General features: G+C 40.5%; 1 protein-coding gene across 5 annotated transcripts in view; it reads right to left on the bottom strand.

Moving 5' to 3' along the window:
• Positions 1 to 16,098, bottom strand: part of LOC126299616 (inner nuclear membrane protein Man1) — a 315,326-nt gene that overhangs the window by 250,994 nt on the left and 48,234 nt on the right. For all 5 annotated transcript variants that reach the window (XR_007552835.1, XR_007552834.1, XM_049991654.1 and 2 more), the window contains one exon: positions 354 to 435. Coding sequence is in view for 3 of the 5 variants with exons in the window: in XM_049991654.1 (XP_049847611.1) it covers positions 354 to 435 (82 nt within the window). In the remaining 2 variants the exon portion in view is untranslated. The remainder of the gene's footprint in view (positions 1 to 353; positions 436 to 16,098) is intronic.

The raw sequence follows: 16,098 nt of genomic DNA on the forward strand, positions 1-16,098 counted from the left end.
AACATGTAAAATCACCAGCAGGCTAAAACAGTTTCAATTTCTCAGCATTTGTTATTACAACCATTACACCCATGCCTGTGAAAATCTGACAGACAATATTTTCACAATGATCTGTAAAACTGAACGTAGTGATCTTCAATAACAAGCAGGTTAAGTATACATCATGGTTGTAAGGCACAAACGCTAAAACTGTTTACGCCTCATGCTGACCTTAGGTGGTCAAAACTGGTTGTGAACATAGTATCTAACACTGCAGCTTTGGCTGTCAATTGAGATTCTAGAAATACGTAAAAGCTAACAAGTTGCTAATTGCAGTATTAAATACTATGAAAGAGAAATAAATTCCATGCTACCTGCGTTGTGGAATATACCCATTGTTTTCTATACGGCTGTCTGACACACTAGAACGTCTTGAAAAGCCTGACATCAGAGAACCTAGAAACAAAAAACACTTTTCTTGAAGCAATGAAAATAGACTTATTCTATATACATTTCTATAATATAAAAATGGACATGCATTTACATTTTTGTTCTGCACACTACATTTTAAAATAAGTTTTCACTGACTAATTATTAAGATGATTCTCTTTAATTTGTTGTGTATGATGAAGGTTTACAACTGGAGGAAAATATCTAAAAATTTTACATATTTAGAACAGCTTCCTGGGTCAGGGGATACTTACCATTTCATCCCATCTGGTGAGTCTCCCCTGACCCGGAGTTCTGGATGACTTTTCCAAACTTTACCCCTTTCCCTTCTTCAGTCATTTTCCTTCACCCCTCTTACCTCCCCTCCAACTCTCCTGCCAGAAGGAGCCACTGGCTCTGAAAGCTTGCATAAATTAAACCTTTTTGCCGCCACTTGGTGAGTAGATTTTTTTATCGATCCAGTTACATTATATTGTCAAAAATTGGTTATTTTGATTGTTATGTTAGCCAATGTGGCCATCATTCCTTCTAATGTAACCCTTGTGTCAGTCTTTGTTGTCGTTGTTTTCTACCTTATGTGCTAGTAGTCCGATCATTTATTAATCTGTACCACCCAGATTAATCAACACTTTGCCCCTACATCTTTTCTAGTACTGATTTCCATGCACATAGATGGGCCCATTGTTATTTGTGAATTTGAAGAAAACAATTTGTTTGCAGTTCACTATACTGCAGGGCCTTCTCTCACTCATCTTTCACCAATTTATTTGCAAATTTGACAGCTACTTTCTTTCTAAACCTCCACTTACCTTGTTTATACTCTAATTCTTTCACATTTTTGAGCATTTGTTTTTCGTCAAACTGCTCTGGTCGACTTTTACTGCCATCTCGTACATTGTTTTAACTGCCAAACAAAGACCACTCTTCTCACCCACTCACTGTCTCTTGTTAGCTATTATCTTTCCTCATAATTTTCGTACAAATCCTCCTGATTTTTCCAAATTTTTTCCCATCTTTTCTTCCATTTTTCTATCTATTTTCACCCTCTGCCTCTCAATTTTGCCACTCCCACCATTTCTAACACTTCCTCTCTTGCCATGATGAATCCCATCACATAATACATCTGTTCTTCTTCAAAACATGCTTCTGCACTACCAAAACTAAGGTCCCACATTCTGTTTCTTGAGACCTGCTTGTCCCTTGGAATTACTCCCAAAGGCCCAACACTGAAAGTCCCTGTCTCTGGATGAAATCCTACTCTACATCAGGTTCTTTTACAGTTCCAAATACAACAATCTCTTGCACTTACCCGACTCATCTGTGACCTATAGTCCAGATCTGCCAATTTCCACTCCACCGGATCTCTCTCTTTCCACAAAATTCTGCAGTTATCTGCCTCTCTTGCTTCCTTGGATAGTATCATCTGCCAAGCCACCTTCAGACTGCAACAACATGCCAGACTTACCCCAAAAACCATCCCGGTTTCTCCTAAACTAGCTCAACAGTGGTGTTTCCCTTCCTGCCCCTCTGCAGCTCTCCAAACAGCCACACCATCAACCACCACTCCTCTCCCACAAACGAAGCTTGGCCAACCTCCTTAACATCCCACAACCTTCACCATTGCCTCCCAGACCAGTAACAACTCAATCACAAGAACCAGTCACAACAGTACAGTGTTATCAATCTCTTGTCTAAAGCACTTTCCCCTCCTGCTTTCCCATCCTGTCTGGTAAATCTCCCCTGACCCAGAGTTCTGGGTGACTTTTCCGAACTGTACCCCCTTTTCCTAAACCTCTCCAACCATTTCCCTTCATCCCAATTCCTTTCCCTTCAACTCTTCTGCCACTGGCTCTGAAAAATTACATTATACTTTCCTCTCTATATAGGAATATATGAGGTGGATATTGACTCATCAGCAGCCCCAAAGAGCGGAGTGGGGGGCAGGGGATGGCAAAGTCCTTCGGCCCAAGGCTCTTGGGCAACCCAAGTCCCTCAAGGATTCCAAACCCTATGGTGCTCAGTTGGGAAATATCATACTGCTATTGTAAAATAAATTTTGAATCATAATAAATAAAATAACACTACTCCAGCATCAGCATACCTTATCTAGTCCTTGCTTTCCACATTAGTTCTTCACTTTTACAATTCTTACATGCTACCTGCTTACTATTCTATTTCTTGTTAATCTTGAATGGACAATATTCTGATTCCATTAAAAGATGATTTTACACAAAATATAAGAAAATATTTTGCATTCAAGATTACACGCAAAATAAAGATATATGTATTTCTATATAGTTGTCCTGGAAGAATCATAAAAGTGAAGAAATGAAATGGCAGAAAGGAGGTACACTGGCCATGCTGATGCTCAGAAGCAAACGGGTATTATTGTTCTTTTGTTCACCTGTAAAAGAGCCAACTTACATATGAACTCTTGTGTAACTTGATCTGACATTAATTACTGGCCTGCAGAGGTTCATCTCAGAAATTTTTGGTTGTCAAATAATGGAAATTGCCTCAGAATGTTAAGAGCTTTTGAGACACTGTAGTCCAGTTCTTGCAAAACACATTAACAAGGTCAGAGATGGACAAAAAGCTGAAAAGCATTTACAAGTGCAATATTTGCCACAAATGATACTCAGATTGAATTCATTTCTAGTTACCCTCGTCACAAAAGGAGTGCCATCTTGGAACAAAGAGAAAATGAGAAGCATTATTCAATTACTGTTGATGCAATTCCTGGGTCAAATCATGCCGAAAAGGTGAATTCATGCTGCCTTATATTTACTTCAACAAGGAAATTGATTACAATCTACAGATTCCTTTTATTTCATATTTATCAGAGACCAGGAGTTGCTATTGCACATTTTATTTGATCAATATTTGTGAAATACTTAATTCCCACCAGTGAATGACACAGACAAGATTGTAACAACAGATGTAGCATGACAGGGTCTCAAAGGAGTTCAGACCCATTTCCTTCAGTGGAAACCTATTGCAAAATTTTCTCCAAGTGCTTGGCATAGCCTCATGTGGACAACATGCAGCTGTGAGTTGTCACAAAGCAGATACTGTTTTTGGAGTGATTCAGTTCCTAATGAAACAGTGTGTTAGATGTTCTTCATATACCACATCTGATATCCAGTAGTGTGTTCGGGTTGATGCTGTAAACCAATTGCAGTTCACTTTGACAAGATTGCCATTGCTGTTGGAACTCTCGGTAGGTCAACTCTGTCATCCAAAACACATTCTGTGGTACAGGGTGTTTTGGATTATGTGAGATGTTTCAAGTGTTTAATCATGGCATCAATTTGTCTACAGTGTTGACACCAAACGACTACAGAAGCAAATAATTAGAAGTTCGAAATAATATCACTGATGTTGAAGTAAGACTGTGGGGGTCCGGATGGGGGTTTGTCAGGGACGGCCAGCTCGTCCCACGCATCCCCCGATCGGACTAAGACTGTGGTTGCCCGGGATACTGGGCTGATCCCTCACCTGTGTTAGAGTTGGAGGTCGTCTCAAGGTGTCGCAGGGGGCGAAAGACATTCCAGAAGGCTGAACGGAAGGCCTCTCCGGTTTGTCTGACGAACCGGTTTCAGGCTCTATCTCAGGCTGATACTGATCTTCGGCCTGACATGGCTGCTTGTCCTATTCCAGAGGTTGCCCCTCAGTCTGCAAGATCCGGGCGGTCGCAGAGGGTGGGCTTACTGGTAGTTGGGAGCTCCAACATCAGGCGCGTAATGGGCCCCTTAGGGACATGGCAGCAAGAGAGGGGAAGAAAACCAATGTGCACTCCGTGTGCCTACCGGGGGGAGTCATTCCAGATGTGGAAAGGGTCCTTCCGGATGCCATGAAGGATACAGGGTGCACCTATCTGCAGGTTGTCGCTCATGTCGGCAACAATGATGTGTGTCGCTATGGATCGGAGGAAATCCTCTCTGGCTTCCGGCGGCTATCTTATTTCGTGAAGACTGCCAGTCTCACTAGCGGGATGAAAGCAGAGCTCACCATCTGCAGCATTGTCGACAGGACTGACTGCGGACCTTTGGTACAGAACCGAGTGGAGGGTCTGAATCAGAGGCTGAGACGGTTCTGCGAGCATGTGGGCTGCAGATTCCTCGACTTGCGCCATAGGGTGGTGGGGTTTCGGGTTCCGCTGGATAGGTCAGGAGTCCACTACACGCAACAAGCGGCTACACGGGTAGCAGGGGTTGTGTGGCGTGGGCCGGGCGGTTTTTTTAGGTTAGATGGCCTCGGACAAGTACAGAAAGGGCAACAGCCTCAACGGGTGCGGGGCAAAGTCAGGACATGATGGGACCAAGCAGCAATCGGTATTGTAATTGTAAACTGTCGAAGCTGCGTTGGTAAAGTACAGGAAATTCAAGCACTGATAGAAAGTACCGAAGCTGAAATCGTTATAGGTACAGAAAGCTGGCTGAAGCCAGAGATAATTTCTGCCGAAATTTTTACAAAGGTACAGAAGGTGTTTAGAAAGGATAGATTGGACGCAACCGGTGGTGGAGTGTTCGTCGCTGTTAGTAGTAGTTTATCCTGTAGTGAAGTAGAAGTGGATAGTTCCTGTGAATTATTATGGATGGAGGTTACACTCAACAACCGAACTAGGTTAATAATTGGCTCCTTTTACCGACCTCCCGACTCGGCAGCATTAGGGGCAGAACAACTGAGAGAAAATTTGGAATACATTTCACATAAATATTCTCAGCATGTTATAGTCTTAGGTGGAGATTTCAATTTACCAGATATAGACTAGCACACACAGATGTTTAGGACGGGTGGTAGGGACAGAGCATCGAGTGACATTATACTGAGTGCACTATCCGAAAATTACCTTGAGCAATAAAATAGAGAACTGACACGTGGAGATAACATCTTGGACCTACTGATAACAAACAGACCCGAACTTTTCGACTCTGTATGTGCAGAACAGGGAATCAGTGATCATAAGGCCGTTGCAGCTTCCCCGAATATGGAAGTTAATAGGAATATAAAAAAAGGGAGGAAGGTTTATCTGTTTAGAAAGAGTAATAGAAGGCATATTTCAGACTACCTAACAGATCAAAACGAAAATTTCTGTTCCGACACTGACAATGTTGAGTGTTTATGGAAAAAGTTCAAGGCAATCGTAAAATGCGTTTTAGACAGGTACATGCCAAGTAAAACTGTGAGGGATGGGAAAAACCCACCGTGGTACAACAACAGTTAGGAAACTACTGTGAAAGCAAAGAGAGCTTCACTGCAAGTTTAAACACAGCCAAAACCTCTCAGACAAACAGAAGCTAAATGATGTCAAAGTTAGCGTAAGGATGGCTATGCGTGAAGCGTTCAGTGAATTCGAAAGTAAAATTCTATGTACCGACTTGACAGGAAATCCTAGGAAGTTCTGGTCTAACGTTAAATCAGTAAGTGGCTCGAAACAGCATATCCAGACACTCCAGGATGATGATGGCATTGAAACAGAGGATTACATGTGTAAAGCTGAAATACTAAATTCCTTTTTCCAAAGGTGTTTCACAGAGGAAGACGGCACTGCAGTTCCTTCTCTAAATCCTCGCACAAACAATAAATGGCTGACATCGAAATAAGTGTCCAAGGAATAGAAAAGCAACTGGAATCACTCAACAGAGGAAAGTCCACTGGACCTGACGGATACCAATTCGATTCTACACAGAGTACGCGAAAGAACTTGCCCCCCTCCTAACAGCCGTGTACCGCAAGTCTCTAGAGGAACGGAAGGTTCCAAATGATTGGAAAAGAGCACAGGTAGTCCCAGTCTTCAAGAAGGGTCGTCGAGCAGATGCGCAAAACTATAGACCTATATGTCTTATGTCGATCTGTCGTAGAATTTTAGAATATGTTTTTTGCTCGAGATCATGTCGTTTTTGGAAACCCAGAATCTACTCTGTAGGAATCAACATGGATTCCGGAAACAGCACTCGTGTGAGACCCAACTCGCTTCATTTGGTCATGAGACCCAGAAAATATTAAATACAGGCTCCCAGGTAGATACTATTTTCCTTGACTTCCGGAAGGCGTTCGATACAGTTCCGCACTGTCGCTTGATAAACAAAGTAAGAGCCTACGGAATATCAGACCAGCTGTGTGACTGGATTGAAGAGTTTTTAGCAAACAGAACACAGCATGTTGTTATCAATGGAGAGACGTCTACAGACGTTAAAGTAACCTCTCGCGTGCCACAGGGGAGTGATATGGGACCATTGCTTTTCACAATATATATAAATGATCTAGTAGATAGTGTCGGAAGTTCCATGCGGCTTTTCGCGGATGATGCTGTAGTATACAGAGAAGTTGCAGCATTAGAAAATTGTAGCAAAATACAGGAAGATCTGCAGTGGATAGGCACTTGGTGCAGGGAGTGGCAACCAACCCTTAACATAGACAAATGTAATGTATTGCGAATACATAGAAAGAAGGATCCTTTATTGTATGATTATATGATAGCGGAACAAACACTGGTAGCAGTTACTTCTGTAAAATATCTGGGAGTATGCGTGCAGAACGATTTGAAGTGGAACGATCATATAAAATTAATTGTTGGTAAGGCGGGTACCAGGTTGAGATTCATTGGGAGAGTCCTTAGAAAATGTAGTCCATCAACAAAGGAGGTGGCTTACAAAACACTCGTTCGACCTATACTTGAGTATTGCTCGTAAGTGTGGGATCAGTACCAGATCGGGTTGACGGAGGACATAGAGAAGATCCAAAGAAGAGCGGCGCGTTTCGTCACGTTATGGAGATGTTTAGCAAACTCAAGTTGCACACTCTGCAAGAGAGGCACTCTGCATCGCGGTGTAGCTTGCTCGCCAGGTTTCGAGAGGGTGCATTTCTGGATGGGGTATCGAATATACTGCTTCCCCCTACTTATACCTCCTGTGGAGATCACGAATGTAAAATTAGAGAGATTCGAGCGCGCACGGAGGCTTTCAGACAGCTGTTCTTTCTGCGAACCGTACGCAACTGGAACAGAAAAGGGAAGTAATGACAGTGGCACGTTAAGTGCTCTCCACCACGCACCATTGGGTGGCTTGCGGAGTATTAATGTAGATGTAGAGAGCGTATCAAATGACTTAAAATATTTGTGCGAAATTTGAGACACCATTCTCTCTGAATCTAATGTAGTTGCCAGTGCAATTAACAGCAATGCTCAATTTTTGGATGTGCAGTCTAAGTAGAGGAAACCATTTCATGGTGGAACCAGGAATGAAGTGATAAATATGAATTCACAGAAGATTATTCAAGATAAATGTTTTTTTTAAAATTATTATTAACAGCCTAGTGTATAACTTGAAAAACCCAATTAAGAAACAGAGAAGAATTTAGATGAAACTTCTGGGTTTTTATGGAAATTAACATATATGACTGAATCAGGTTACTGAGGCATGCAAGTTACTTATCAATGAATACCATAATGATGTCACAACAGATTTAGAATTTCTCACAGAGAAATTACTCTGAGCAGATAGTTAGAGAACCAACTCGTGAAGGTAATGTCTTAGAGCACCTAGCAACAAACAGACCTGAACTTATTGAATCAGTTAATGTAGAGAAAGATATCAGTGATGATAAGGCTGCGATAGCAACGATTACAGGTTTTACAAGGAATATTAAGAAGGGTATTAAGATTTTTTGCTCAGCGAGAATGACAGGATATAAATTGCACAGTATATGTGTGACTACACATACATTCATACATTCAGTGATGAGGACGAAGATGTGCAGCACAAATAAAAAAAAATATTCAAAAGCACTGTTCAATATGCCTTAGGCAGGTAAGTTCCTAGCAAAGTCTTAAGGGATGCGAAACACCCACCGAGGTTTAACAGCAATGTTAGAAAACTGCTCCGTAAACAAAGAGAGCTACATCTCATACTCACAAGTAGTCAATATCTAGCTGACAAACAAAAGGTGAATGAAGCGAAAATATGTGTAAGGAGCACAATGAAGGAAGCATTCTATGACTTTGAAAGTAAAATTTTGTCACTTTCTCTGAGTAAAAATTTTAAGTGGTTTTGGTCTTACACAAAATCAGTAAGTGGTTCAAAATCATCTATTCATCCACTCAGAGACCATATTGCCACCAAAACAGAAATAACAAAGAGAAGGCCAAAATACTGAATCCAGTCTTCCGAAATTCTTTCACTGTGAAATATCTTAACAGAGTCCTTCCTTTCAATCATCATACAAATGTCAAAATGGCAGATACTGAGACAACCAATCGCAGAACAAAAAAGCAACTACAATTTCTTAGTAGTGGAAAGGTGTCAGCAGGACCAGATGAGATACAAATCTACAAAGAGAGAAGAATCTACAAAAAATGAGATAAGAATTAACAAAGATAATGCAAAGACCTTGCCCCCCCCCCCTTTACCAGTAGTTTATTTCGGATTGCTGGAGCAATGAAGGGTACCCAGCGACTGTAAAAAGTCCAGACCATTCCCATTCTCAAGAACGGCCACAGGACAGATGCCCATAATTATGGATCTATATTGTTGAATTTCATCTGTTCTAGAATTATGGAACATGTTTTATGCTCAAGGATTATGTTGTTTCTGGAGAACGAAAATCTCCTATATATAAAAATCAACATGGATTGCTACAAATAAAGATCCAGCAAAACTCAGCTCGCTGTTTCTCCATAAGATACATAGGTCTGTAGACAATGGTACTCTAGGCTGATGTCACGTTCCTTGACTTCAGGAAGGCATTTGACACACTCCCACACTGCCATTTAATGAGGGGGGAAAAAAGTGTTTATCAAGCATCAGACCAGATTTGTGACCAGACTCAAAGACTTCCTTGGGGATAAAACTCAACATGTCACTCTTAATGGAACAAGATCAACAGATATAAAGGTAATTCTCAGAGTACCCCAAAGAAGTGTGATAGAACCCTTACTGTTTACAATGTACACAAAAGATCTAGTAGAAAGCATTAGTTGCTCTTAAAGACTGTTTGCAGCTGATACAGTTGTCTATCAAAGTAGCAACGTCAGAAGACAGTATCGATTTGCAGAATGGCCTGTAGAGGATTGATGAATGGTGCAGGGTTTGGCAGTTTACCCTGAACATAAAGAAGGTAACATAATGTGTATACATAGGATAAGAAAGCCACTACTGTACAACTACACTATTTATGAGAAACTGTTGGAAACAGTATCTAACATCGAATATCTAGGAGTAACTATTCAAAGCAACCATAAGTGGAATGACCATAAAACAAATATAGGGAAAAGCAAATGCCAGATAGATTCATAGGAAGAATCTTAAGGATATGTAACTCATCCATGAAAGAACTGGCTTGCAAGACACTTTTTTAACCGGTTCGTGAGTTAGGACTGGTAGAAGAGAGGGCGAAGATCTGACAGCGCAGCAAGTTTCATCACGGGTTTGTTTAGTTGGCGCAAGAGCATTAGACAGATGCTCAACAAACTCCTGTTCCAATCGTTACAAGAGGGGCATTGTGCATCACTGCGAGAGAGCACTTTCCAGGAAGATTCTGACAACATATTATTTTCTCCCACATACATCCCACGCAATGACCACAAAGAGAAAATTTGAAAAATGAGAGCCAATACAAAGGCTTGCCGACAATCATTCTTCTCATGCACCATTCACAAATGGAACAGGGTAGGTGGGCTTGTGGAGTATGATGTAGATATAAAAGAAGAAATTAAATCTTTGAAAACGGTTCATACTTCAAACTCTGAATACATTACTTTGGAACCATTAGACCTTCTAAATAAGAATCACAAGCTTAATATCCAGCTTATTTCCAAATGCAGATGTAGCTATGCACATCTTTTACACTGTCCTAGTCATTTTAGCAGAAACAGAAAGGTTTTGCCCCTCTGGCTTCAGTTAAAAATGGTCTCAGATCAACTAGGCACTAACAATGTCACACAGATTTGGGACTTTGGCAACAAACTGCTATTTGGAAAGGCAACTAGATTTTGATGCTGTAATTCAAACATCTGCTGAACGAAAAAGTGCTACTGACAGGTTATAACATGCTGCCCACTGCACGACTCATTGCAGTTTAAATGTGAGCACAATGATGTCTGTTCACTGAAATGTGCGAGAGAACGAGCAGGAACAGAACACTCCATATCACAGTGTTACTGACTCTAGACATTCATCAATGCACAAATCAGTATAATATTTAGCCTTCTGCTTTAAAGTGAAATGAAAGTAAATTAAATCAATACAAAAAATAAAAGTTAATGGCACACATTTAACAATCATTCATTGTCGAGAGAGTTATCAGTTCTCTCTCTTGCTATGTAAGTCTTGGCTGAGTTTTCATCCAGTTCCCTATCTGTGATGGTCTTGGGGATCCTAATATCTGTCTTCTTCACTATTTTTCAAATCAATATTTATTACTTTTCTTTCAACCTCCAATACATGGAAGTGCGAGTGTGTGTTTTTTTGTTTCACTACATTCCAAATGATTTTGACTGTAACGGAACATAATAAGACGTGTATATTAACAACTATTTCTACTTTTCTGAAGTAACAAAAGGCATGAAATAAAACATTTTTCATAATAAAGCAATGTCCAGTAGTGCATAGTTTTGACCTCATACAGGGATGAAGGAAACTGCATACTGTAATAAAAGTGTTGAGACAACTTCATTACAAAACATGTGAAATTTAGAATACAATTCTAGCAATGCCACACCACAAAAGTATGCTACAAACTGTTTTCTTTCTACAAAATTATTACAAGTAAATATTTTTATAAATGTTATTAAAATTTTTAGTTACACAATCTTTCCAATTATGACTGAAAATGAGCACGGAAATCAGAAATCTGAATGCAGAAAATGTACGCTAAAAAAAATTACATACTAGAGGCAGGAAGTTTAACTTTCAGTGTCAATTCCGTAATTACAAAGCCAGTATTTCCACACTTTCAAAGGAATCTGTGTTACCTATTTTAGTACCCAAAAGTAAGTAAACAAATTTCACATAAGATATTCTCTGACTTATAACAACAAACTAACCTCAGTTGTTCATTGTTTCCGTGGTAAGAATAACAGCTGAAACAAAAGCATCTAAAATCTGAGTGATGAACACTGGCTTTTTTATTAGAAAAAAACTAAACATTTGCAGACACACTGTTATTGATAAGTAATGTTTATGTTTTATATCCTCTATGACATCATAAAACTAGGAATAATTACTTTGATACACATATATACAGGGTGATTCTTATGAACATTTAAAAAATCCCTGAAGCAACATAGATGACTATGAGACAAGTAATTTATATAAGACACACAGGGTCACAAATGTCGGGAAATACCCCAGAATTGGATGACGGATACTGAAAATGCGACGTCCCCAGATGACATACCTCGTCGCATGTGCAGCGGTTAAGCCACGTAGCAATAACACAATTGTGTGTTTCAATTCAGATAATATTCATTATTTAATTCACTTGTCTCGCAGTCTCTGCTGGTTACCTGCAAAGTATAGTAAGACAAAAACCTACCACATTGTGTCATAACTAAATAAGTATAAGCTTCCGAACTGCATTGCTACCAGTAAATGACCTGTGTGTTCTTTACTAAATAAAGCTTGGAAAAAAAGTAGAAGAAGATAGGACAAAAGGAAAAAAATTATAACTTCATATGTTTACAACAGATCACACTTACACAAGGTGTTTGAAAACAGAGTAGCCTAGTGGAGCAACCTGTAGCGCTGCCCCCTGCCGGCAAGTGTAGGATTGACAAGCCCAATCACTGCACATGCAGCAAGCTACATAATCTGATGACGTCACATATTCAACATCTGCCATCCACTTTTGGGGTATTTCGCAACATTTGCAGGCCTGTGTGTCTTATATTAAATTATTTGTCACAGCTTCATCTTCGTCACTTTGGGGTTTTTTAAACATTAATAAGAATCACTGTGTAAAAACTGTGAGTACGAACAGTTCAGATGATTTCTTCGAGTGCATCTTATTTCTAAACACAATGGAATGATATCTCACAGTCTGCATAATTTCCTTGAATGCTTACGGGCTCCACAAAACATGATAACACTGCACCCAACATGCAACTGGACTTAACGTTAGTGCTATTGATAGTGGACTGATGATACACATTGTTTATTAGTGCGTGCTGTGATTCAACCTACTGTGCTGTGAACAACTGTTACCTAACTAGATTGCTGACGGCAACATTTTGTGCAATGTACAGTACCACAGTATACATTGCTCTTGCGAACATAAAGTTTAGTGTCTAATAAGGAATTATATTTATTCAATATTTCATTTCAATGAGAATTCTGTGTGTATCTCCAATATGCTCCAAATTATTTAAGGTTGAATAACAAGCACCCTGTTTTTGTTCTACTGTGTACTTGTTATTCAACTGTAAATATGGAACTGTTCTACCAAGAAGTATGGAAGAATCCATAAATTCCCTAAATGATGTAATATTTAAATCACGTCAAACCTTCTTCAAAATAACAATAAAACTAGATTGCTATATTTGGAGATAGGGTCCAATCACACATCCTGCATTGGTCCCACCCCTGGCCCTCAGCTACCCCGCTCATCAGTGGTCAGAAATGCTAACTAGGTCATGGAGGTGGTCACCAATTGCACTGAAATAGATGTACATATGACGTTTCAATTATCAGTCACCTTCGAGTCTGAGAACGCCTTCAAAGTGTATTATTGTGCAAATCAAAATGACACTCATTAAAGCATTCACTTTCAGGAAAGTATTTAAGTGTTATAACAGATTTTATATTTAATATTTTTTTAATCAGTGATTCACAAACTGTGTGCCATGATGCCATGAATGGACATTTAATGTGGCAGTGGTCTTGTGATGTGATGACGACGATGACATCAACAACTCTGTCAAGTATTGCATAGTTTCTTGTTTTATTTTTCTGAGGTAAGAGAGTCAAGCCACCTATCAAATTTTACTAGACTTTGTTGGTGATTTCATCATAGTAAGGAACATTTTTGAAGTTCACTCAATCAACAAGTAGAATTGGAAGTTAAAGTATCAACCACAAGAGGCAACTTTGACGGCATTCAGATTTTGTAAATTGGAGTTCAAAAGTTAACGGTAATCACATTTATTGTTGAAAGCCAACCACTATGACTGATTCAAGCTATCAGGCGCCACAGGAACCAATTTGGTAATTGACACAGAATTCATTATTGAGGAGTACACAATTGGTGATGTTAAAATCACACACACACACACACACACACACACACACACACACACACACACACACACACACACACACAGAGTTTGGCAGGTCGACTAGGGTTGGGTGAGTTGAGGAGGACCAGATGAAGCGAATGGGAGAGTGTTGAGGTTGTGAAGGAATGAGGATATTGTGTGTTGGGCCTGAGTCCAGAGCATGATGATGATGATGATATTGACGAGGTGGTAGCTCATTGCCCATACACCTTACCGACTATATCCTGACACTTAACTACCACTTTGAGGAGAAGATATATAAAAAAAATCTGTGGCAAAAACCTGAGCACATGCATGGTACCCTACATTGCTAACTTTTGTATGGACCATGCAAAGTAAAACTTCCCGTCCTCCCAAAATCACAAACATTTTGTATGGTTCAGGTTCATTGATAATATCTTCAAGATCTGGACAGGACACACTATCCTCATTCCTTCATAACCTTAACACCTCTTTCCCATCTGCTTCACCTAGTCCTCCTCAACTCAAAGCACCACCTTTCTGGATGGAGATCTCTGCCTCTCTCATGGCAGCATCCACATCTTTCTGCATATAAAGCTGACTAACCACCAACATTACCAGGATTTTGACAGCTCTCATCCCTTACACAACAAAAAATTCCTCCTACATAGTTCACTCACCAGTAGACAGAGTATCTGGATCTTCACTGCAGTTGCAACCCCCCCCCCCCCCTTGTGCCCCTCAAACCTAGCCCACAAACCATTTCCCATGCCATACCCTCACATACACTGCACTGCACTAAAACAACTAGCCCTTATCCTTTGCCAGGACTTCATATATCACCATGCCCTGTAATGAGGGACATTCTACACAAGATCCTGCCCACCCTTCCTAAAGTTGTATTCCATCACCCACTCTACACATACAACATCCTAGTCCATCCCTATGCCATTCCCACTCCCAATCTCTTACCACAGAGATCAAATCTCTGAAAAAGACCCAGACGCAAAACCTGCCCAATCTACCCACCCAGCACTTCCTATTTCAGACCAGTGACAAGCTTATCCTAGCCCATCAGAGGCTAGGCAACCCGTGAAAGCAGACATGTCATATAGCAAATATACTGCAACCACTGCACAGCTTTCTCTCAGTATGACAACCTACCATCTATCCATCAGAATGAACAGCTATCACAAAAGTGTGGCCAAAACAAAATAGACCACCCAATAGAACACAATGCAGACGGGCATTACAATCTCAATTTCAATGGCTGCTTCACGACACAGGCCATCTGGATCCTTAGTTTCACAACCAGCTTTTTCTTAACCATGCAGATGGGCGTTACCACTGCAACACTCCTTAGCACCTGGAACCATCCATCATCAATCTCTGTTAATCCACTATTCCCACACTCTCTACCCAATGTTTTCCCCTTCCTCTATCCCATCACCCCTCTCAATTCACCTCTCTCTGTCAATTTCATCGTGCACTGCTTGCCCCCGGCTCTGAAACCCATACATCACATGCCTAGCCCATGAATCTGCCAACCCTCCCTCCCGCATTTCTGGGCAGAACACCAGCTGCTTCCCTCCAAGAGACTAGCTACCCACTCCATCCAACACTACCCTCACACCACCCAAGTCTACCTGTTGAACTGCACTCCTGGCATTGTGCACCCAGACGACAGTTTGTAGGTGTACAGGCATGCAGGCATGTGCGTGTGTATGTGAAAGGGGGGGGGGGGGGGGGGGGGGGGGGGGTTGCTCTTGCTCGGGAAAAGATTACTCCAAAACCTAGAAAGTTTTCTGCCTATTTTGTGTGTACCTGTCAACGATTCAACGCTTGTGCTTGCTGCTTATTAGCTGTGAGTGGTTTCCTTTACTCTTAAAGTATTTTTGGTTTGTGTTATTTAATATGACAATCATACTTCTCTAGTGTGTAATATGCAGACCTTCTGATGTGACATATCAGACAACTAGATATTAACCACTTATTACAGAAATGGCTGGAATCAGCTAGACAAGTGCAATGAATGAGGAGTATCAAGAGCTGCTGGGATTATGTAAATACTCCGTCATTTCCAAGCAGTGTCACCTATTAATTTCTTTATCCAAAACCACTCCCATTCCTCATTCTTCGAGTGAACATGGGGTCCGAGATTGTGGTTTCTGAGCAACAAACTATATGAAAAGGAGAAAATGTGATATCTCTGATCTTCCATGTAGTTGATACTGCTTATCTACTACCATGATCCCATCTCATTTCAGGATCGAAATAGACTAAAAAGTTTATAGAAATCAAACCACTTGCTTGCTTCGAAGGGTTTCCTTTAGATATCTCTACTTTGTCAATGGACAACCCTCAACGGAATGCAAATAATGAGAGGAGTAAAGATAACAATTCACCACAAAGTTGAGGCATCGATTCATCAATAG

Source organism: Schistocerca gregaria, chromosome X (genome assembly GCF_023897955.1).
Source record: "Schistocerca gregaria isolate iqSchGreg1 chromosome X, iqSchGreg1.2, whole genome shotgun sequence".
NCBI classification, from domain to species: Eukaryota; Metazoa; Arthropoda; class Insecta; order Orthoptera; family Acrididae; genus Schistocerca; species Schistocerca gregaria.